At 41.9% G+C, this 25,891-nt stretch overlaps 2 protein-coding genes across 3 annotated transcripts in view; both read right to left on the reverse strand.

Annotated features, from left to right (window-relative positions):
- LOC144944303 (SLIT-ROBO Rho GTPase-activating protein 1-like) overlaps nt 1–12,554 on the reverse strand; it is an 85,478-nt gene extending 72,924 nt beyond the window's left edge. The window contains exon 1 of one of the 2 annotated variants that reach the window (XM_078872346.1): nt 11,065–12,554. In XM_078872346.1, the coding sequence (XP_078728472.1) occupies nt 11,065–11,131 (67 nt within the window). In that variant the 5' untranslated portion in view covers nt 11,132–12,554. The remainder of the gene's footprint in view (nt 1–11,064) is intronic. The other variant, XM_078872347.1, reaches the window with a different exon arrangement.
- A 6,036-nt stretch (nt 12,555–18,590) lies between these two features.
- The window catches only part of RXYLT1 (ribitol xylosyltransferase 1), a 36,935-nt gene continuing 29,634 nt past the window's right edge, over nt 18,591–25,891 (reverse strand). Inside the window, exon 7 of the mRNA XM_078872348.1 lies at nt 18,591–21,095. Within this exon, the coding sequence (XP_078728474.1) occupies nt 20,660–21,095 (436 nt within the window). The 3' untranslated portion in view covers nt 18,591–20,659. The remainder of the gene's footprint in view (nt 21,096–25,891) is intronic.

Here is a 25,891-nt window from a genome sequence, read left to right on the forward strand (position 1 = left end):
CATGGGGTAACATTGCGTGTACTGTATCTGCGACTCGGCAGGCAGCCGTCTTGTGCGGAGCATTGTGGGTTTTGACGACTGTGCAGTCGATGCTACGCGATTTCGCTTTGTGCCCCCCTTTATTTTTGGAATGCACCTACCGCATAAAGCAAGGCAAACCTATAGTGGGACAGAAAAAAAGAACACGGCTTATCATGAGAATATTGAAAAAATCCAATTTTTTATAATTATTAACGTCTAATAAGCCAACATGGAGCAGTCAATACACATACTGCCCGTGGGTCAATACGCATGCTGAATGGGATGGAAGCTTCGTCTTAAGCACTTGATTAGCCTGGCTGTACCACCACGGTGGGCCCCACACCGCTATCTGTAGGAGACAGCGCTGTCAATCTACATCAGCCTGAAAATTGACATCTAAAGCCCCGACCGGCTGATGTACCGATCACGGAGGTGTGTAGCCTAGCAACAACGGTGGTGTGCGGCAGGCATAGCTGTGTGTGCCGGGCGGCTCAGCCGGTTCAACACACGCTGGAGATAAAAAAAGAAAAACAGGAGCCGTCTCCTGGTGCGCAGTGAGAATCTATGGGATAAAGCATGCATAGTTTTCTTTTCCAAGTGGGGGTTCAACGGCATTTACATTTCAAAAAAAGATAGAAAATGAGTGAAAATCCTGTTCAATAAATATTCTGAGTGTTGCGTCCCTTTTGTCAATACGCTACTGGATCCCGCGTGCAGCAATAGCCACACACAAACCCCACCTATTGCTTCCCATAATTGTGCCTGCGCGCAAGCTATGGTGAACATGCTTTACAGAATTAAGGCATTACACACATCTTCTTGGTTCTTTCGGTAAAGTCACGTAGAAGGGAAATAATAAAATAATAAAAATAAAACATAATAAAATACAATTCTCACGACGTTTCAGCCACAACGCAAGCAGCCGTCCTCAGGTGAAGAATAGCGCTTAGCTTAGACAGGGTCTTTCCGATAGCCCTTCTACGTGACTTTACCGAAAGAACCAAGAAGATGAATCCCTGCAGTCACGAAAGCTTTAAATCGAAATTTAGCATTACACACACTTGCAGTTTATATTTATGAGAATGCACGTGCAATTCCATAGTCAGTCCACTGCTGGAAGGCAGATCCTCCCCATGCCATGCAAGTCACGGGGGTCTTTTGAGCATGCTGATGAGGAGTGCAGATTGGTAATGGTGGGGATCAAACACGTGGGAGCATAGACGTACAGTACAATCATTTATTTTGCTCAACTACTCTCTGCTACCTACCAGGTAGCCCCACTGCTCTATGGAAGGCAACCTGTGTTGTGCATGGTGGTTACTTATCCAAGCATTGTACAGGCTCGCAACTGCTTAGCTTCTGGGGTCTGACGAGTTCAGGTGCATTCTGGATAATCGGGTCATTTCAAATGAATACCAGCACGTGACCAATTGCATTTCATTACACATTACTCATCACAAACTTATGCCATTGATCCAAACCTATGGATGTGCACGAAACCTCGTGTTACACGTGGTCAACAGCTGTGGCATGGCGATACACCTTTGGACGTACATTCCAACCCTGCTTTTTGTTAAGCCATGCTGCTGTCTGCCTCGCGACACTTAATACATGCAACCTTTAAATTTCGATTATTTTATTACTTCCCTTCTACGTGACTTTACCGAAAGAACCAAGAAGATGAACCTTTAAATTTTAAAGAAGCGGCACTTAACGGCAGCGGAACTACAAGCTCAGCACTGCCTTAATGCCATGAGTTCTAAGCCGATTATTTAGCACTGTGAAATAATGACTCACCTCTAACCCCTCGTGTTAACTCTCTCGTTGCTAAACAACCTTGGAAATGTATGCATTTTGATTGCAACATATCATATCCATACACCCAGCTATTCATAATTATCAGCCATAAACTATCCACTGCTGCATGGAGGCCTCCCCCCTCCAAGCCGTCGCCATCTCTCATGGTCACGTGATTCGCCAATTAATTTAGCACCTGCACTTGAACTAATTTCAACACGCCATTCTCCATGCTGGATATCCTCCTGGGCTCGTTCGCTCCTTTGGCTGCCATTGTGGCATTAATCTCAATCACCGGCCACCATCCCTTCCAATCATGTGTCCTGCCCAAGCCGAGTTGCTTTCATAAGCAGGCACGATAATGTCTCCAATTTGTATATATCCTCTAATCCATGTATTCCTACTTCTGTCAGTGAAATATCCAAGTATACATCTCTCCATGTTTATTTGTGCATTCTCGGCCTTCTATTCAATTTTTACAATATCAGCATGCTACTGAAATATAAATGGCATAGATGCTATACAAGCAATTATCATGCACCTCGATACAATTATTATTGCACTTGGTAACCTAAAAATGTCTCCCCAAATCTCAAACATTTTTGGGAGGGTCCTGTCAAGGTTTTGCAGTAGGTGCAATGCTGTTACGTGTAATAACAATTGAATAATCTGCAGGTAATCTGAGCATTGGGACATTTTGCCAACATTGGTTGAAGCGCATGTTTTGTGATGTGCAAGAATCAACTTAACTGATGTATTAGAGGCATTGTTACATGCCCAATATTCTGGCATTTTGAACAAGTATTTATTGAATTGTATTAACACATACATGTGTGAATAAACAGCACTATTTGCAGCCAATTTCGAAGTGCCATGTATTTAACCCTTCTGGTGAATATCACCTTTTCTAAGATGCAACCTCAGTCAGTTATCTTGAATGTATTATTGTTAAATGAGTCCCAAAAAACGAAACCTTAGACTGTGCCAAATGTAAGAAGCCACCATTACTCCTGGCCTCAGTCAAATATGATTTAACAAAGGTTTGGAAGCTAGAGAGAACATCAAAGGGCCTGGTGCGTATATCCTGAAACCTAAGGCTACACAACACGCACGTTTCTCCTACGACGCAGACAAATGGCGCTATTCATGGTGTGCATCACAAACCAGGCTCATCGCAATGTTCCCCCGAATGGACAACAACCCCATAGTCCTCGTGATCAATTTAATTTGCCTTCCGTCATGAGCCACCAACCCCATCTTGCTGCTTTGTTTATATAATGAAAGAAATACTGAAAATGAATCTCCACAAGGAGATTAACTATGCCAGTGAAAAATACAAGCCAGTTAATGTTCAAGAAGAGCTCTTCAAGGTGACAAAAGCCTCAATAATAATTATTGACCAGAAAAATCATTCATAACATTTCTTTATCAACCATTGCAATAAAAAATAGACAATGTATATTGAAAGCTCTAAATTTATTTAATCGTTTCAAGCAAGTTAACTATAAATTAAACTTTTATTTCACTAGGTAAGGCCCACTGATGAGATATGTAGCGTTTTCAGAAGTGACCTGGCCACAAATGATAGCTCCACGAAGTGGCTTATCATGTGCAAATTTATTGCAGCCAAATACTCGAAAGGCATGTTTCTAAACATGTGTCTAAAACATTTAGTGATACTAAATACATGAGCTCGAAGTATGCTGAAACCACCTCCATGACTGAAAATTGTGGCAAGATCTTTTAAAAGAACCAATAAGTATTTTGGTGGGCAGTGTTGTTTTTACTTAATGTTTTTTTCATACATTTATCTTACAGTAAATCTTGCTTATCTGCAATGTATTCAGATTCATGTTTCTCAGTAGCATCTGTTTACAAAACACTTCTACAAAGTCTCATCAGCAAGGTGAAGTCTGTAAAACCAATGCCACTGGGTGTCACGTCATCGGAGGCAGATATCCCACAAATGAATTTTGCCCAAAGATGAAAAAAAAATTGTTCTCTAGGTTCATTTTTCAAAACATTTTTTCCCCCAGCACATTTAGCCCGGTCTATGGCCAAATCACCCAGGCATCTTACCAAAGCATTCAATCTTATCAGATTTCAGAAGCCAAGCGGGCTTGAGTGTCAATATTGCCTGAACGGGTGACCCCACCATACACACAATAGGCTGCTGAGGGGTTATGTGTTGTGGGAAACAAGAGGGCAGCGTAGCAAAAGTGATGCTGTACTGTACTACACTCTCACATCTATGCTCCCCACCTTGGCCTCCCCACCTTGTTGGGAGGCTAACATCTAGCAGTGCCTTGAAAAAAAAGGGGCTGCAGATACATTCTTATACAATTAAACTGCAAGCATGTAACACCTCAACCCAGTACAATACGAACTTTGAGCACGGCTTATGTGCAGGCAATGCAATTCTGGGAAGCGGTCTGTGGCTCTTGCCACACACATGGCACTGCGGAAACAACACAGCCTGCTGTATTTCACCACGTGGGCTGGCATAAAGCGCACGGCTGCCTGCTGTTCGGAAGTAGTCGCGTGGATGCCACAGTCAGTAATGCTGGAAGTTCTGGCGGCAGGAGACCGGCCAAATTTGTGCACAGTGTGTCACTTGACTCATACTGTACATATAACTTACATGATTTACTAACAAAATTCGAATACACAAAGAGGGCTTTTGGTCTCGAGACAGCATGTTTGTTCCAAGGTTTTTTTTTGTAGCCCATGGCTAGCATCTAAATAGTTCCCAAGAACTGCTAAAAAAAACTAATGGTAATTGGATTTGCGTGTCAATTCAATGGAGGTGTACAGCTCTTTTGTCAACTCGCAGCTGTATAAGGATCTCACGACAACGTGCAGGTCGTGGGGGTTATTTGACCACAATTTTCCAATTTGATTGGTGTGTATTAGCTAAGTCGAGGAGCATAAATATTGGGGGCAAAGTACGGTACAACAATGTAATTTGTTGCACTGCCCTCTGCTGACAATGTAGCTACGCAGCAGATTACAACACTTATTGTATGGATGGTGGTTTCCCATTCAAACAGTGCCGGCTCATTCGTGGTTTTCTTCCAAAATCTGACGAAATCGGGTGCATTATGGGTGATTGGGTCACAGAAAACCATTCCAAATAAGCATATATCATATATATTTTTTTCAAATGACCATATCGACTTATCTATTCACCACTAAATCAGTAATGTTACAGAAATGTTAAAGCACATGCTGTTTTTCTACAAAATTAATGTTTGCTAATAATTAGTGAGGATTGATGATGTGGCATGGGAAAATGTATTTATTTTAAATGGTTGTACGAGTACAGCTGCGATAGTACGTTTTTGAGACTTCATTATTTTTGGGCATCCTATGGCTGCTGTGTCACATGGGACAGGCGTGTCCCATCATTGAAGCTGGAAACACATTTTTTCAGCACTCTGCACAGAGTTTAAAGTGCACCAGTTCTCAGAGCACAGAAAGGTCACCGCAACGATTATTTTTCCAACCGCCAACAGTAAACGTGGCACCCATAAATGGCCATTCTTCAAATTGGCACACTGAATTCAGGCTCCTGACCCACAGGTGTTGCGGACATTTTCCATTTATTAACTTCGGAAGGATGCTGTTAGCTGGAAACACTGACCAGAGCACGCGTCCTGGTGAATTAGAACAGCAGCATCCTCTTGTCCAAATCAGCAACTGCTGGTTCATATTTTGGCGTTACAAAGGGTGCATTTAGACATGGATTTAAGTATTGTTGTATATAACTTTTGGGGTAATTTCTTGCCATGTTTACACAGGAGCAAATCATAGGTTGAGTGTTGATGGGAAAGACCAACTGCTTGCACTTATTTCATCAGTTCCCTAGCAGTGATGCACTACACTGTACTAGTAGAATGCTAATTTTTATAATGCATACACAAGTCATATTTGACTTACATAAACATTCAGAAAATTAGAGCATAGTTCTTGGTTCTTTCGGTAAAGTCACGTAGAAGGGAAATAATAAAATAAAATAAATATAAAACAAGAAAAAAAATCCTTACGACGTTTTGACTGCAACACAAGCAATCATTATCAGGTGTGAAATTCACAGCAAGAATTTATTTTTTTCAAATTTTCTTGCTGTGTATTTTACACCTGATGACGATTGCTTGTGTTGCAGTCGAAACGTCGTGAGAATTTTTATTGTTTTATATTTATATTATTTTATTATTTCCCTTCTACGTGACTTTACCGAAAGAACCAAGAATATGAATCCCTGCAGTCACGAAAGCTTTAAATCAAAATTTTGAGCATACTTCTTAAGGAAAAATAACATTTTATTTCCATTCAAAAGTGATACTTATTCTGCAGTACGTTGCCACAATATGTATAGCAATGTGCACAAAAATGTAAAATATGTACGGGCCTCACGGTGATGAGATGCTAACTCCCTTGCCTGGTATGCAGGAGGTCGTGGGTTCAATCCCAACCCTGATGCTTGTATATTTGGAGTTTGTATGTTCTCCCTGTGGTCATGTTGCTTATTATATCAGGGTCCTTCGGTTTTTCCCTCCATATTTAAAAAAATGCGTTTAGAGTATTTGGCTACTATAAATTTCCACATAAGCTAGGTCATTGAGTGATCATTTATGCCCAGGTCGCATCTGAAAAAGAGCTATATAGCTCAGGCGGTCTTACCTGGTAAAATAAAAATAGCATAGTATTTTTCACAGTCGTCAAATAAAATGCAGGCCTTGGGGATGTGATTGTATTTGTTCAAAATATCACATCTCACAAAGTTTTCCAGGGACTTTAAGAAACATTGGAAACATACATAATTATAAATGCGTATGCATAACTGTAGCGCATCAGAAATTTCTGCAAAACAGCAAACAGTGTGAGCGCTGTACACCAATTAATAGAAAGAACTATTCAGGAAGAAATTACGATGGTATTTCTGAAAATGTTTTCGATTGCAGACCTTACTTTCCATGAAAAGGTCCTTTATATTTACTTAAATCTTGGAAATTAAAACAAGGCCTTCAGTTGTTAGGCACTTATTTTTCTAAATGTCTGCCAAATTGGTATCTAAATGAAAATAAAAACCTCAAATTAGGGTGTGCCTTTCTAACAACAACAAAACAAATCCAACATGCCAAATAAACAACCGACCAGCATCCGTTAATTTATCATCTTGCTGTATATAATGTTCGGTGCCTTTCAAGTCACCACTTCTGCATGCACTGGAACTCCACACTGAATGTCCCCCAGTGGATGTTCTAAAGACCTGGGCTGCATTTTCTGAAATTCTGACGGTTACTCGCCAACTTGAGGGCATGCACGGAAACAACAGCATATAGGTAGGACCCCACCACTTTGCCAAATCAGTTTGTTCGTCCAGTCTAAGAGCTGACCACACGTCTGGGCACAGAGTCTGTGGGTGACCAACTGTGGTATACGAAGTGCTGAGGTGCAATGACATTGTAAACCAAAACTGAGCTTAAGTGGAAAATATCGTACAATATTACAGGAAGGAATAAGAAACTGCTGAGTTCCCAATAGTTCTTTGCACAACCTTGCGGAAAAAAACATTACCAGGTTTTATTTTCCACTCAATCTTTTCACGCCCAAAACTTTAGTGATAGTTTTGATATGGTATCTGTTATGCGCTTTTCCAAACAACCGATTATCCAAACCAAGAGGGCATATCTCCTGACAGACTTACATAAAATTAAGGGTCAAACGTAAGTCAATACTGCAATTACCAGCAGCAGTGAGTAAATACATCATTCTGAGCTGGCCCGGAGTTAGATGGCTCTCCTTTATCAGTGTCAAAGCAACCTTTTCATGCCAAGATGCAGCCTATTAGGCAGTAACTACGATGCCCACACACACAATCGCAAGCCACTCCGTGCCACATCTCAGAAGCACCTCCTCACCTATACAACTCGTTCTTCATCTTTACCACTAAGGTCTTAATTGATTAGATACATAAACATATTGTCATAGGTATTACTGTAGGTTATGACTACGGTATTAACAATCTGATGAATTGTGTTTGAAATATGGTTAAAGGGCAGTTGAGGTCGTCAATAAGTGTCATGGTAGCCATGTGGTTATTACACTGTACTACAAACCCTGATATTTGATTCCAGGCCACGGCTAACATCAGTTATGAGTGATATGTAAATTGGTTCTGGACAACGCCATAACTTCACCAACCACCTGTGATGAGTGTGGTGAAGTATGGTCACAGTATGCCCATGACGACGATGCATCAGGTCTCCATCCATGAAGACAAATCGCTGTAACTTCAATAAACAATTCCTAATTCTTTGAGTTACAAGATGAATGACATTTTTGACAATTCCTGTATTGCAAAGTATTATGCACATATTTCAAAATTGAAATGTCACGTGAAGTAATGCTACATATCTTATATGCAACAATGCATATGCAAAACAGTATAAATGCAGTAGAAGCATTTCCCTATAAATATTCCACTTGTAATTAAAGGCATTCCACCATTTTCTGTATCACTGTAAGTGGAGTGCAAGCTTGGAATTACATTGAGAGACAGAAAGAAGAACACGTGGATTAGAGAACACAAGCAAATCGGAAACATCATATTGGCAATTAAAAAAGTATACGTTTAGGCTGGACACGCCGCCAAAAAGAATGACGATTAAACTAACGTTGAAGTTTCAGCCAAAGGGTGGAACGCACCCAAAAGGATATCAATCACAGGAGGTGGAGAGATTAAATCAGTTCATGTGGAAACAACTCGATGGACTGTCATCAACCCATACGGTTTATCCGTATTCTTGTACAGCGAAATTGAGTTCGGGTCTATACGGCGTACAGCCGTTTCAATACGGGCAACATTTTGTCAATTTGTTTGTGTTGAGATTTACAAGGGCACGGAGTGACCAATAAGGTCTGAATTGGTCTGTAATAAAGGAGGCACTGATAAGGGGTTGACAGATATGCAAGACTGTGAGAGATGGCAACGGTTCAGCAGTGGATAGAACATGTCTGATGATGATGATGGGGAATGCATTGAACAAATGTCTGTTTATAGCGTATGCTCTCCACTATACTGGATTGAACTGCGAATTATGAAACACGAGCTTAAAACACTGAAATCTACAGATGCTCCCTCTTACTTATTTGCTTAACTCCTCTTCTTAAAGAATAATAAACCCGGCTGTGTGTTTTTTTTTGTAAACGTCCGTCAGCAAGCAATGGCATGCATAGTGGGTCCCATTCATACCAGATCTGCATTATGGCAGACAACACTCTGCACCCATACATTAGCATTCCGCACACAATTGCTTTAACAAACCAAATGTTTCTACGCATGAGGGATAAATGCGTGGCATGTTGATCGCCAGCACAACGCCAAAATCAAAATGTATTAATCTCCGTACCTTGCACGCACCAAAATTCAATTAGCAACATAAATGTGTAAATTAAAGTCTTTTGTTTGGTAAGAGAGAATCTTCACATTTTCTGCAGTTTTATGAGGATATTCGGCCACATCTTGCGTTTAAAGCCCTCTTAGGAGGTTACAAATACAGTGAACACTTGCCCATTGTTAAGTGACCAGGTAAATGCAATAAAGGTTCCATTTAAATCCCACGCATTGTCAATGGCCTCTACCAAGGACATAAATGCTTTCAAATGTTGACCCAATGAATGGATTACGACACATTTTATAGATTTCTAAAACACAAAAGACTGCGGATACAAACGGTCTATATAGGTAAAGTGAGTGTACATTTAACCCTGTTATGTGTTTAATAACTGTTACTTAAGCAGGAAAGCACTCTTTCGACGTGACCTAATAGCCCTTATCAAAGGATGCAAAAGGCATTCACTAGACTACCGGGGGACCACACACACAGGCATTATATTGCATGGAAACATAAACAGTATATCCATGCAAATACATACTTACAACAGATCGCGGTTGAAGGCAGTGCGCACAGACATGTAAGTTGAGTACAACAATGGATTTGTGTTGGAGTATCCATCTCCCCTGCTGTCTTCACTACTTTGTCCAAAAGTGTGGCCACGTCGTAAGCGTTTCAACACTGTAGATGCTTTGTGGATATGAACTAATATTGAGCTTAGACTAAACCGTAGCATCTTCCCTAACCCCATCTCTGTCAAGTTTCACTTCACATATTGAATCATTTATTGGAAAATCATGGCTGTAAACGCTTCGTGAGATCATATGGTATGACACACGCTTTAGAGCAACCACTCTAAATGTATGGATTCCTTGACTTGTAAATACGAAGCTGGTTTAGCTCGAGGGTTAATGTTATAGAGCTGTGACCTTGTGCAATCTGTGAAAAGTATAAACTTTAAAGTTTAGCTTTTGCAGTTTGGTCTTGCAGATACTATCAACGTCATGGACAGATCACAGATACCGTGGTTAACACTTATTATACACTTATTATACATAAAACCTTGATATTTACGATTGTGTTATACATTTTTTATCTTAAAGAGATATCTCAAACTTTGATATGTAGTTAAAACTTGATTTAAAGCTTTCGTGACTGCAGGGATTCATATTTTTGTTTTTTTTGGTAAAGTCACATAGAAGGGAAATAATACAATAATATTAATGAAACAATTTTTATTGTTTTTATTGCTTTATATTACTATTATTTTATTATTTCCCTTCTACGGGACTTTACCGAAATAACCAATAATATGTAGTTAAAACGTATTTGTTAACATCTGGTCGTCATGCCTTACCTAACGTCTCTATCTTGCTTAAAGCGACATCCTATCAATGAGGTCTCACATGCTAATAAAGTTCACGATTTACACACACACAAAGATCCCTGTATAACCTTGACAGACTGTAGGGGAAAGTGTTGTTAGCGAGCACCTATTAAGGCCGGCAGGGCACACGAACGGCAGCGTGGGCAGCACCACGCCCGGCCGCGTTTGTCTCCCCACGTGGCGATGGTTTACACACCGTACCACGTACTCATTTAACGCTGAGTCGACCTAGTGTGAGGCCCAGGACCGGTTCAGATAATCGTCACTGGGACTGGTATTGGTGGCCGTGAGCAGGAATCGAACCCGTGTCGCCGGGTTCGTAACACATTACACTAACCACTACTACACATTACACACAGATGCACAAACAGTTAAGAGCACAAAACATTGCAACGTGGATATCAAAGCTTAACAACAAACGTGCGTGTATGGAGTCCGAACTGTGTGTGGGTGGGTTACCTTTGACTTGCATCTCAAAGTCTGCCATGATGTCCTTTTCCTTCTTAAATTTCGGCGCCGAAGTCATCGTTGCTGTGTGGGTGGTGGTGGTGATGGTGGTGGTGTGGGCCCTATCTTGGCTTCTCCTCCTATTCAACGAAACTTCTCCGGGCACCTTTCGCGAAACGTCGCCCTTCTTTCTCCTATTCTTCTACATGTAAGATTGTACGTGTGTGTGTTGTGTGGCTTCCCAAGTGTGCTATTGAAGTGTCCTCCACAGACTTTTTGCCGAGCTCGTTCGCGATCCCTTTTTGTGTGTTGCAAAGTCTGCCCTGCTTGCTAAGCCTGCCTGCCGCCCCCTTTCGTCCCGGGGAAACGGAGTAAGAAATAAAGAAATAACTCAAAATCAAATAAACACAAAAGGAAGGAGGGGGAGGAGGGTGACGAGGAGGAGCTTTCAATGTGGAGGTTCCCAGCCCCCCCTAGAGCTCGAACAGGGATTACTCAGGAATCGAGTCCTTGAACCAAGCGACGATGATGACGATGCTGTTGATGATGATGATCGTGGACATTATTACGTGATTAATGTGCCTCCATCGAGAACGTGTCTCTCCTTTAATGTGGTTCTTATGTGCCCTGTGTAGTTGCCGTCGACTGTAGTATATTTATATTCGTGGTGGCTGCGTGTTTATTGTGGGCTAGTGGTGGTTCTAAGCGTGGATCGTATCGTGTCTCGTGTGTATCTAGCACATACGTATTGGCATCATTGTCTGTGTATTATATATAGCCAGTGTATGTAAACGAGTCCGTATAGCTTGAATAATGTAGTTACTATAGATTGTATGTAGTTACTACAGACTGTTAGTGCGTGAATAAACGAGTGCGCAATTGTCTGTGTACTACCACTATATTCTGTGTATACTGCAGTCTATTTATATTATAGAGTATAGAGCACTATAGTATCTAGGTGTAATGTGAACGACGTATTGTATCTCTGGCAATGCTTATATCATGTGGGTTAGGTCTGCTATAGTATGAATACAGGATGTGTGTATACTGTAGTGTCGTGTAGGTTCTCTACACTATTGTGAGTATTGTAGCTTATAATGTACTTGTATATGTGGACTATCGGGTGTGTAGAATATATATTATGGGTGTAGAATGTTCGTGTTGTGTTTGGAAGTTGTATAGCATGCGTGTGTAATGTGGATGCTGAAATGTGTAGAAGTAATTAGCATGTGCGTATTCTGTGTAATGTTTGCTGTGTACGTGAATACCAGCGTTTAATTGTGAACAGTGTGTATAATGCCCTGCAGTGTACTTTATTAAATGTCCTAGAGTCCACGTGTAATGGGTGTGCTATGTGCGCAAGCTATTTTTCAGTATGCGTGCACGTGTGTATATTTGTATATTATAGTAGTGGGTATAGCGTGTATAGCATGTACTATAGTAGTGGGTATAGTGAGTGTGTTGTATGTTGTATTACAGTGCAGACATGTGTTGTATGTTGTACTACAGTGTAGACGTGTTGTACTACAGTGTAGACGTGTGTTGTACTATAGTGTAGACGTGTGTTGTATGTTCTACTACAGTGTAGACGTGTGTTCTACTACAGTGTAGACGTGTTGTATGTTCTACTACAGTGTAGACGTGTGTTGTATGTTCTACTACAGTGTAGACGTGTTGTATGTTCTACTACAGTGTAGACGTATGTTCTACTACAATGTAGACGTGTGTTGTATGTTCTACTACAGTGTTGACGTGTGTTCTAATACAGTGTAGACATGCGTTGTATGTTGTACTACAGTGTAGACATGCGTGTATCGTGGGTGACTGTGGAGGCCGCCTTTTCTGCGCTCAACCCCGGACCCCGCATCTCGTCCCACCTCCTCCTCCCCCTCCTCCTCTACCGCCGCCGCCGAGGGCTCTCGCTTATCCCGCTGCCTGTGCCGCCTCGCAGGGAGACGACGACGAAGCGGAGGATGGAAGAAGGAAGAGGAGAGACGAGTGAGAGATGAGAGAGAGAGATGAGTGAGAGGAGAAAGATGAGTGAGAGGAGAGAAACACAGAGGACAGAGGAGGCGGCTGCTGAGCCGCAGAGGAGCTCCCGTCAGTGTCGCCAGGCGGACATCGCAGCCCTGCCCCGCGTGGCATGCCGGGACACGGGGCCGTTGGGGGGGTTGTGGGGGCGGTGGGGGGGCGGTGGGGGGGGGAGTGGGGGGGCGGTGGGGGGGGGGGGGGCGGTGGGGGGGGGGGGAGTGGGGGGGCGGTGGGGGGGGAGTGGGGGGGAGTGGGGGGGGGTGTTGGGGAGGGTTGAGGGGGGTGGGGGGTGTTGGGGGTTTGGGGGGGTGAGGGGGGTGTTGGGGGGGGGGTTGGGGGGTGATGGGGGGGGGAGGTTGGGGGGAGTGGGGGGTTGTTGGGGGAGGTTGAGGGGGGTTGGGGGGTGGTGGGGGTTGGGGGGGGTGATTGAACGACTGAAATTAAAGTGAATGAAATTAATTAATAACGACTCGAATGAATGGAAGTGATGAATGGTGCTATTATTTGCGATAGAATTAGCGTTGTTGACTAGAGGAGGGTTTGGGGAGGGGGGTATGACTGCGAAGGATGTAGATGAAAGAGAATGAGTTGGTGAGGGAATGAGTTGATGTGAGGGAATGAGTTGGTGTGAGGGAATTGATGAGGGAATGAGTTGATGAGAGGGAATGGATGAGGGAATGAGTTGGTGTGAGGGAATGAGTTGGTGTGAGGGAATGAGTGGATGAGAGGGAATGAGTTGATGAGAGGGAATGAGTTGAGGGAATGGATGAGGGAATGAGTTGGTGTGAGGGAATGAGTTGATGAGAGGGAATTGATGAGGGAATTCTGAATGGATGAAAGGTGTTTGAAGGAGGCATTCGCGAGGGAATTAATTAGAAGGAATTAACGGACGAGGGAATGAATGCGTATGAGAAAATGCATTGACGGGGGATTTACACAACGTGAATTAATGATTGAGGGAATGATTAATTGTTATAAAGGAATGTATGGCAGGGACTTTATACGGATTTAATAATACATGGGGTAATTACAAAAATAACGAAACGAATGAATTGCGAATGAGATCATTAATTAGGGCACTGATGAATGGGGGAACTCATGGATGTGAGAATGTATAAACAACACAAACTAGAGGAAATGAATTATTCAAATGAAATGAGGGAATCAAGGAAATGTAAACATCAAATGGAGAGATCAGCTAATCAGGGGATGAGTGGCTGTAAGGAAAGTAAAGAGAGATGGAATTTGGTGGCAATGTATGAGATTAAAACGTGAGGGATTTAATTGGTGCAGCATTGCATTGAAAGTGATGAATACGGTGATTGTGGGGATGCGGGTGACGTCATCACGCAGACGTGCGCGGTGACGTCACAGCGCAATTACCCGCCCCTTCCGGGCGCCAGCCAGCCAGCAAAACGTTTTTAAAAATAGTTTTCTAATCAAGTATGAGAACCATCGACTGTCTAGCTATATTTTTTTCACCTGAGGACGATTGCTTGTGTTGCGATCGAAACGTGATTTTTTTAAAATTATTTTTCTATCTACGTGACTTTACCGAAAGACTTTCTCAAAGGAAGTTGTTGCAGGGTCAACACTCAACACAGGATGCTGTATAAACATTCGTAACAAATTATGGAAAGAAATACGGTGGCACAACCCAGTCAACATGGAACGTTGGGCCCAACTTTGGTCCAACGGTTCCAACCACATGCCAATATTGGCCCTAAGTTTACTGAAAGGGCTGTTACAGGGTCAACACTCAACCCACAGTGAATTTACATATACTGTCCAGTTATTTTTTTCCCCTCCACGAAAAAGCTTACCTTTTAGGTGACCCAACGATTTAAAAGAAATCTCGCGTACATCGGCATCGTTTTTGGCACGAAAAACACATTAAAAGCCACAACATCAATGTGTCGATATTTATTGGTGGGCTCGACATCGATATCAGAAGCATTTATATACCGAAAAGAAACATTGCCCATTCATTCCTTAGATGCGTAATCATCGCTACAGGAGGCAGTGGATGTGGGTGGGGAATTTATGAATTCTCAAGATGTGGGCAGAGGCATTACGGGATATGTTACAACGGCGATGATAAATTGGATTATGATTATTGATATTTAGATATGAGATTTAGATGTGACGATTATGATATGAACTGGAAATTATAAACGGTGATAAGTTCATGGTCTAGTACTTGCTATTATTATATACTGTATTACACAATTTATTCTATATATAACGAATTGCATCAAATATACCTACATGCACATACAGTTTTGATTTGCATAATCCATAACAATACGAGGTTAGAGCCACATTTTTGTATAAATGCCCATGGCAATCAGGATTATTTATAAACACATGTTTGCTTCCTGGAAACAAAGTCCATTATTGGACCGCACATCTCGGCTCCCCTCCACAAACCCGCACTGACCAGCGTGGTGAAGTATGGTTAATTAACCTCCACGATCTGCATGGCACGGGTAGGCCCTCATCCAGCAGTGTAAAATCAAAACCCCTTTCTCCTCGGCTCACGTAATATACACACATTGTGCCTCTCATACCCATTTCCGTGCGCGTGTATTGTTTGCAATAGATCACACACATAAAAAATTACTGTATTTAACAGAGTCCAGTAATTTCAAGAAACCAAGAGGGCCGTCACCAGACCACCACAAGCACGTGTTGCCGGGGCCAACATTGCGGCTCTGGCCTGCCTTAGAGATCCGCCCTAAGGGGATTCCACAGCGTGGAAGGCTTCCCAACCCTGCCACAAGGTCAAGCCGGCAGCGCCTTGATCTTCCTCTAACCTTACAGCAGCAACAGCAGGGCCACTCATGAGAGTTGGCTCAGGGAAAGAAAACAAATCGGTGGCGATTGGTGCTGAAGCCCTAAACCGAATTCCATTTGGATGGTACGATCGCAGCTAGGCCATTTTGCATTGAAACACCATCATCTACATTTACAAGCTAATAAAATGTTGCATGTTGAATGTATGTTGAACTTATTTGGCACCGTACGTAGCCAATCGTGCTAATCGGAGGTGCGAAATGTTGCACCGTGCAGTGCTTTATCAGTGACATTTTTGAAAGCATGGTTGGCTATGTATGGTGCGAGAGAAGTTCAATGTACGTGGGGGTTGGCTGACCATGTCTCATCAGTCTGCTCAATGCAGGTTTGTGAAAGGGATCCACAGTACTGGTTCACGTTGACACTGGCCCAGAATCGAACTCGGGTCGCGAGGTTAATCCTGCTATGCACTAACCGCTCAATTTAAAAATTGTATGCGGGGGAAAAAAGTCATTTCAGGTATTTCATGCAACCAATCTATAGGCTTAATTTCAGCCAGGTCTGTTTTAGCCAGTAACCCAGACAATATTTACCCACATCTGCATACCACATCCAGTATACCTCTCGTAGTTATTAGTCACACACCTACCCAGTTGACGAGCGACCTGGAACATATCTAGTAAGAATGTCCTGGGTATAAGTCAAGATACAGTATGTGGAATTAAGGGAATTTAAGATCCTAAAAGTCCTCAACCTTTACACAAATGATAACATTAGTTTTTTAAAAATTTGACAGCCCATGTAAATTTTTTGGAAGAAAAATGGCCTTAAAGTAATTTTATTGACTAAATATTTCACTCTCGAGATGATTAAATTGTAATCAATAACTGACATTCATCAACCATAACCAACCCACTCCTGGAAGCCCTCTCCACACCTCTCATGGTCCAGAAATTAAATACTTGACACGGCGAATTGAAGAGCAGTTCCAGTATGTATTTGTGTTTTACGAATTGGTAAACACATTTGAATATACAGTATGCTTCTGATATGATGCACTGGATTGTGCTAGAGATAGAGAGATCTAAATGAACATAATACGTAATTCAGCTGTTAGGACTGTGCTAAATTCTACAATTAAAATATGCAGCCGTTTTTCTCCCCCTCTGAAATTAGGTCACATTCAACTCACTATATCAATGAAATGGGACGCGAACGAAAAAACGAACTAGAATTATCCGTCACATTCGTAAGGACTTGATAGCTATGTGACAAAGCCATTGAGATTATGGGGTGTTTTGGGTATCCCATGGGAGGCTTTTTCTGATAAAAAAAGGGAATTTCTACATTTCAAATTGGAAATAAAAGCCTGCGCCAGGGTATCGAATGGGGCAGATTGACATCCCCGCAGAGAGATCAAAGTCCTTCAGTATTTTTTATCCTTCCAGTTGTATTATATATTCTACTGTACATTGCTTTTCAAAGGCAGACTGAACGCGAGCGCTAAATGGGGGCTGCTGTAGAAATGACAGGTGGGGAAAACAGGGGGATTTGCCTTCACAGGAATTTGGGGAGACGCGTTGGATTTAAATGCAAAGGCGGCTCAGCCTTGGGATGAAAACCATCTTGCAGAAATATGCAGAAAAAAATTCCATTCGGAAATGTAGGTGCGACTATCATCATGCTCCAGGCCACCGACAAAATGTGTAACGGATGTGCAATGTCGCCGCCTTCGTGTGCACAATAAAACTGGAATGATTATACAGATTTCAGTATGGTGCAATGATTCACATAGCAGAAACAATAAACTCGGCCCTTTTTCTACAACTACATTACATAAACATAAGCTATAAATCACAACTCTTAGAACACAAATTACTCATGCTGACATGTTAATGTCATGTCATTGGCTCACAGCATAAACATTCCATGGGCTAATACATTGGCTTTTCAGGTGGTGTCAATCTTAATAAAAAAAATGCAGATTTTCACAGGCCTGTTTATATTATCTAAATGTTGATCAATTAGAGGCTTCTGTTTAAATGAGATGTGAAGCACAAAGGAACAACCATCTCCCGCCCTCTCCCTTTGTAGTTGACTCGAATTTCACCGCCGCTTTTCAGAGCAGCTTCAACTCTCATCGCAGACGATATTGAAGGCATCGTTGAAATAAAAAGTAGCTCTTACAAAGTAATTGATCGTTAAAGTAGCGACGTAACTTGCTGACGAAAGTAATAATACAAATTCCTCATGCTGTTTTTATATATTCTAATGGAAATGGCAACAGCAATGTAGTTTCAATCACTCGGCCTAGGAAAGTAGTTTACAAAAGTACATTTAATAAAAGAGAAATAGCCATCTGTATAGGCTTCTACAATACAAATCACTCAAGTTGTATGTAAACTTAGAGAAAACGCTTTCAAACCAGCGATGTCCAAACGAGTGATGTAACACGTAAAATTGGGGAATTATAATTATCAGTGCGCCACATCACTTGACGCTCTAATCTTTGTGAATGCTGAACATTCATATGAATGTTTACATTCATACAGTGAAATGTGGAACGTATTGAGCGTGTGATGATAATAGTCTATGTAGTACAAGTCTCAAGATATTTGAAAGATCCTCTTGGGATGTAGTGCAAGGACAAGTAGAGGACGTGGAACGTACACTCGATTCACAGAACACGACTCAATACACCGTATATCAGAACACAGGATATCTTTATACGTATCGGTAAAACAATACTTGCAGCATCAGTAGTAAGAAAAGGGCTGACAGACCTTCATGACACAAATATTCCATTAACGTTGTTACAGCCACGCGCACTTTGGTAAAAACAAAAAACAGACAGATTTATGCATTATCCACTGTAACGTAATCTTATAAAGCTTATATTTCATAAACTCCAAAATATACCGTATTATACAACTCAATTGCCAACTATTGATTGTCTTAATGAAATCCAAATTGAATCAGTCTTACAACTACCCATTTAATTTGAGGCTTGGCAGCAGTTTGCTATGTCAAAGCAATTTTAATGTAGCAATCATTTCAACAAGTTCTCAATTAAGCAATTGCAGTATAAAAAACTGCTGTTCACTCCTCCAGAATTTTTAAGTAGCACGAACTTACAGATTTAACACGCAACATGAATGAATTATTCTTGCAATTTCTATTGCAATTATAATATATATTATCATAATTTGGCTAAACATTTCCCAACATTCTCGTAAATGTTTCTACTCATGAAAAAGTACCATTTATAATGTTTCTATTTGATATATCTACTTTCAGTAGGCAAACAATTACACGAAACATTTCCGACTTAATTTAATAAAAATGTATTTGAATTTGTAATGGAGACAAGACAATACGTTAAGATTAGTTCAATAATAGCTGCCCTTTATCACAGATATTTGAAAACTGCAATCCATGGTTACGAGGAAAATGGTAACTTTTAATTGCTATTGAATTTAAAACACTTGATGGCAACAGATCCAACCTTTCACTTTCAGAATTCACATCTCACAAACCAACATCGCACCGATCTTCACAAAAGGTTCATCAGGCATTCCATGAAGAAAACAGCTTCACAAATATCTTCAAGTAGACAGGAACCATGTTCAGTAGTAGACAATTAACAATCACACAGTGGTTCGTGTTTAACAGTTGGTGTCTTCACTCTTAAGTCCAATAGTCCACGCACGTAGCTATATAAACCAAGTTAATCAAGTAAAATCTGAAGCTTTTAACATTTTTCTTAAATATATGATTTAAAATGTTCCCCACCAACTAAGTTACTAACTATAAACAACCCGAAATGGTGATGCTCGTCTGTGCTCAACTACTTTGAAGGGGCAAGGGGTTGTGGATCACACCTGTTTGTGAAACTAACTAGCTGGGCACTCCTCAAACAATCTTGAGTACTGTACCATGAATCAAACTCAAAATAATTGTTTAGTCTTTCTATTGATATGCTTATGATCCGTTTGTTGCATAGTCCATTCCATTAAACCCAATTGATTATAAAATCGGCATTTGCTGATATAAGAAAGCACATGATTTAACAAACCATTTAAATAATGAACTTCATTCAGAGCGGGGTGTCTCGAAAGCGCTCATTTGTTGAATTGAATCCATATAAAGCAATCATTCTAATGTGTTATATAACTTCAACATCACATGCAATTTCGTTCTACTTTCTCCACTGTCAACGAATCTAGTCTGAAGACAGATTATCGCAACTTCAATACGGCTGTGTGGTGTGGTTGGCATGGGCCCCGGTGCGAGGAATGCTATCAGGTCTTTGTTCAATTCCCTCCCCTCCGGCTCTTTGTAGCATGATGCTTGTTTGGCCCCTGATGGCACATGAGCTACGGTGCAGTTGCACCGCCTACACAGTTGATAGCTAAGCCACGAGGTGCGCGCGTGTGTGTGTGTGGGCAACTCCACTTTGGGGATACAAGGTTGACCATGCAAAGCATGAGCTTTAGACAACCGCACCTATACACACATTGTACTTCAACAATTTGGTTTTGGCAGATCAATTAGAGGTTGTATATAATAATTCCAAACACAGCATTACACACACAAATTCTATTTCTACTTCACAAAAAAACTTGACTCCAAAAATATTCTCTGCTATGTATTGTTACACTTCCATTTTAAAAATGTAAAAAATTTATATTCAATTTTTCAATAACTATTTGCTTTCTCTTAAGCGCTTTAAAACCGCACACAACCCACCCTGCACCCCCACAAAGTGCAGAACCAAATGTCACGACATCCTGTCACCAAAGTAGGACTTGCGGACTGCGCCGACAAAGGAGTCCCGCATCTCCGCCCGGAAGCTCTCGTACCAACGTACGAGCCGCGCTCGCCTCTCCGCTTTGTCCCGTGCGCTCATGGCGGCCTCTCGCCTCAGCACGCCCGGCAGCTCGCTCCAGTTCCGTACAAAGACGAACGGCGCGCCGGCAGCCTTGAGCAGGCGGAGAGGCGCCGCGTGCCGCGTCCACCTCCCGCCGTTCGCCGTGGAGTTTCCGCAATGGCCCGGGGTGAGGACGTCCTCAACAACGGGCACGGAGCCCAGCGCGCTCGCCTCGTAGATGCGGTAGCACTCCGTGTTGACGCCGACGGGGCAAAGTGTAAGGTCGCTCTGCCGCAGCGCATCCATGTAGCGCCCGCGGCTCTCGGAAGTCTCCATCGGCTGCCACCTGTGGGAATAGGCACGCGCACACGATTGCGTGCATTTGTCAACTAATGTTTTTTGGTGTGTTTTAGCACAAGCATGTGTGGTTAATGCAGACTTGATACCTTGCAATTTGGTGTTTCAAAATCTTAACATGTGTTTTATCTATTCTTACTATCTCACCCGTAGACACATGCACGATATTCGTTGGTTTGTTCTATTAGCTAAAACCAGGAATGCCGCCGTAGTGTCATGGTTAACACACTGGACTTGCAATTCATAGGTCGGCAGGTTGAGTTCTGTGGAGTAAATTGTTGTTGTGGTTACTCCCACCTCCTCCAAATCGTCTGACCAGTGTAGATGAGTAGGCCAAATATCCTCAAGAAACTCTATAGAGGTCCCTCTAGTGCAGGGGTCGGCAACCTACGGCTCCGGAGCCGCATGCGGCTCTTTACGGGCTGCTTCTTGACAATATGTACGTATGTACAGTATGTACTCAGATGCATTGCGGCTCTTGAAATACTGAATTTTGTACCGAATTGGAAAGAAATGGCTCTTCTTGTTATTTTGGTTGCCGACCCCTGCTCTAGTGGAATCCTTTGTGCCAGCGGTGATGTTATTATAAAGCCATTGCAGGACCTTTGACCTTTACTATTCTAAGCAATGTTAATAAATTAATGGCTTGAGTTCTCAGGCTATGGTGTCGATTATGGGGTTTGTTCGACTATACTTCACCATTTTGATTTAAAGCTTTCGTGACTGCAGGGATTCATATTCTTGGTTCTTTCGGTAAAGTCACGTAGAAGGGAAATAATAAAATAATACAAATATAAAACAATAAAAATTCTCACGACGTTTCGAATGCAACACAAGCAATCATCTTCAGGTGTGGAGTCCACAGAAAGGAAATTATTATTTTATTATTTCCTTTCTACGTGACTTTACCGAAAGAACCAAGAATATACTTCACCATATTTGTCAGTGCAGGCTGGTGAAGAGGGGGTGGTGGGGGGGGGTCCTAGGACCAGCCGGAATATCACTCAGCCCTGGAGTTAGCTGCAGCCAGGAATTGCACCCGGATCGCCGGGTTTATTCTACAGTATACTAACCAGTGCCACCAGTCTATGATGTGATAAATCGCACGGTCATAAATGTGTGCTTTCCCATTGCTGGTGGTCCTCAAAGTCTATGAGGAGCAACAGGATCATCACTTGCCTTCAACCAAATATCCCCAAATTCACAGAATTCAGCAGATCTTAGAAGCTAGGCAGATTTTAAGCCTGGTTGTTATTGGATGGACGACCACCAGGGCTTTCTTGCCTGGTGTCAGAGGTATTGGGTTGCAAGTTGGACAGGAGATGCCAGAAAGTCATGAAAGGATTTGGGAAAACATTCCATTTGCAAATAAATGATATATTTACTACCTTTCTCCAGTTTGGAAAACATGCATATGCTCAGTCACCCACATTGTGATGCTTCACATTTATCCAAATTGTGACCATGAGCCACCTCAGTGACTTTCCAGAGCCAGCTACTCATCATTGTGCATTATACCGGAAGTATCTTAATCAAAATATGGCCATTACCGCTTGTAAACAAAGACAACTGCATCTTGTAGAAATCTAAAGTTATTAATAATGACCCACATATTTAATCACGGCATATTTACAAATGTGTAGCCACATGGAAGCTGCTTTTTTTTTTCATCAAGACAATTCATATAACAGAGTGTTGTCAGAAAATGTGGAATTCATTATCAATGTTGTCTTGAAATAGAACTCTTCCCTTTGCAGTTCATGTGTTATTTTAAGTCCCCGAAGGACCTTGCAACCCAGAAAAACAAATGTGAACTCGATTTCAAACAAGCCACGGGGCTACTGAAAAAAGCCCAATATGGAACCTTTAAATGACCTGCTTGAAGGCTACCCCAAAGACCTCCACAACCTCGTTAGAAGCATCACAGCTCACTCACACGACAGCAGACACTCACACACTGGTTGGGTGCCCACAGGCTGACAGACCGACGCGCTCGAACGTAAAAAGCACATCGCGGCATGCGCACTCACGCGCACGGGGGCACCAAAAGGCGCACACACACGAGCGAGCGGGACAGTCGATGTTAACTGCCGCTACCTTGTCATCAATAACGGTAACGTTCAATAGCCAATGTGTGACCACCAGTTTATGATCATTAATCACAGGCAATGTCACTTTTGTTTGCGTGTGTGTCCACATAAAAATGGATTGATACATATTATACTGTATATCCTAATGTACTTTTTCATACATCCATTCATTGATCTAAAGTCTTTTGCCAAGATGGGCATGTTAAATTAAATATTTTGTTCATACTGAAGCATACACTCAAGACTATCATGCTAATGATGGCCAGTAGTTATGATGCGATTAAATGGAAATAATTCACAATATATTTTTAAAAAACTCATAACACACAATTATCGTTTAACATAAACCAATATCTTGTTTGAGACTTTAAATCATAGTTACAAATAATACCCGAACTGGGTACCCAAGGAAAACAGCTTCAATTTATACCTTGGCTGGTAAATCAACATGGTTTTCACGTGGCTGAGACTTTTAAATGATGAAATGTGAGAATTGCTGCCAAGGAAATTGGCAGCAGCTGAACCACAAATTGGTAACCAAATATGAACGGCATGTGACATTGGTTGGAGAAGCACGCTTCCTTAGACTGTTCACGATTTCTCGGACACCAGTAAGAGAAACTGGCTACGCTCCGAGTTTACATTCCAGTCTGCGGCTTCGTGTGATGGCGACGTTAACCTATGGGAAGGGGGCCGCCGTATCATCCTGTGGCCTCACACTGGACATTTGCTCGTAACTATCGAGTAGGCAGGCATTGCAACAGCACTGGGTGTAAGAGCCATACGACAAAAAGTGAATGTATTATTTCTGTGTATACATTTGATGTACATCTGTCATACATTTGTTGACAGACTGGTTATAGTTGATTTGGAATATTCCAACAGTTTAGAAACCCCACTTTGGTTAGACGCTCTTCCGGTTTTGCGGTATAAATGGGAAGCTATGAGAAGTGCCGAGCGGGGAGCGAGTGGATACAGTCTTTTACCGTGCGACAGGGTGATGCAGTACGTGAACAGGCGAAGATATAACTTTAGAAAACGCTCGTTTTTGTGCAACTAAGAAATAAAGAAACACTTTGAGTTAAGACACCTCAAACACGCGTCAGACTTATTGCGCCCACAAGTTAAGGCGTAGCTTATTTTCTGGTACAAAAAAGCTGCGCCTACAGTGGGGACTAGGTGCTGGGCAAAGAAGAGGGGGGGAAATTGGTGGAGGGGAGGGGGAACTATGCCAACCACACTACACTACTTCTCTTACAACGGAATACAGTTAAACAAAAAAATTACTATAAACTATTTTTCTTTTACCAGATCAGGTCCACTGAGATATATAGCTCTTTTTCATAAGCAACCTAGCCACAAATGATGGCTCAACAAAGTGGATAATCACGTGGAACTTTTTCGTGGTCAAATACTCTAAGCGCATGATTCTAATTCTGGAGGAAATTACAGAGGACCCCGTAGAAAAATTCACGTGACCGCGGGGTGAACATGCAAACTCCAAATATACAGGTGTCAGGGTCGGGATCAAACCCATGACCTCAAGTATACCATGCGAGGTATTTAACATCACACCACCGTGGTGGCTCCAAGTTAGGTGAAGCAGGCAACCTGAACCCACAGTCATGTGGCCAGTATGGTAAGATAACATTACATTGTGTATCGTTTTTGTTTGGCTACAAGCATGCTCAACAATCGTAAAAAAAAAACTGAAAGCTAGTCATGCATATGTAGGGGGCTTTGTGAATTGCAGATAAGTGGCAGGTGGGTCCTTTCAACTGATGCAGCTGCAAGAGTCATCAAAGTCCACGAGTTGAGACATCCACTTTAAAACCGTCTGCTTCCTCAGGCCTGCCAAACACTATCACGACGTGTCACAGAGCAACACACGATGCTGCCTACCACTGTTAATTAGGCATATAACGATTAATCGATTTCAATAGACTACCACGCTCACAATACGATTATCAATTCTGCAGGTACAAATACATTATTTTTAGATTTGTATGCTGTGTATGTTCGGCCCTTTCTGCCAATCTACCTGGCTGGGTGAAGGACTCCCCACGCCATAGAGGTCACGGGGGTTAGTCGATCAAACTTCACAATGCTGGCCTGTGTGGGCTGATGAAGGTGAAAAGTATATATATTATAGTACAACAATGTATTGCTGAATTTCCCTGTCGCGTTTACCATGTAGCCACAACCTTTTTTGTGCACGGTGGTCACCCATCAATGCACCAGTCAGGCTCAAACCTGCTTATCTTCCGAAATCTGACGAGATCGGGCACATTCTCTGCGATTTGGTCGTTGGGGCTCATACGCCGTATCTAACCTATAAATTGGGATTGCTTCATGGAAACATGATGGCTGCCATAGATTATGCATGCTAGGCCCTGAATTGTGACAATTCATAAAATTATTGAGGGGGGAATGAAGGGAATCATTACACATCTCGTTTTAGGATTTAATAAAATAAAATGCGCTATTTATTTATTCTACGTCCTATAAATTCCCGTCAGGTACATGGATTCTTAGTACATATCCCCAGTATTATAATTTGAAATTTAATTCACATTCAGCAAAGGCTATTTTCTACCAAAGCTTGTTTTTCCTCTGTAGTCAAATAATTTTTGGTGCCATCGTAAATGTACTTGCAGGAATTTAAAGCACAATATTCATTCTTGATTAATTTCCA

The sequence above is a fragment of the Lampetra fluviatilis genome, chromosome 34 (assembly GCF_964198595.1).
Source record: "Lampetra fluviatilis chromosome 34, kcLamFluv1.1, whole genome shotgun sequence".
Lineage (NCBI taxonomy): Eukaryota > Metazoa > Chordata > Hyperoartia > Petromyzontiformes > Petromyzontidae > Lampetra > Lampetra fluviatilis.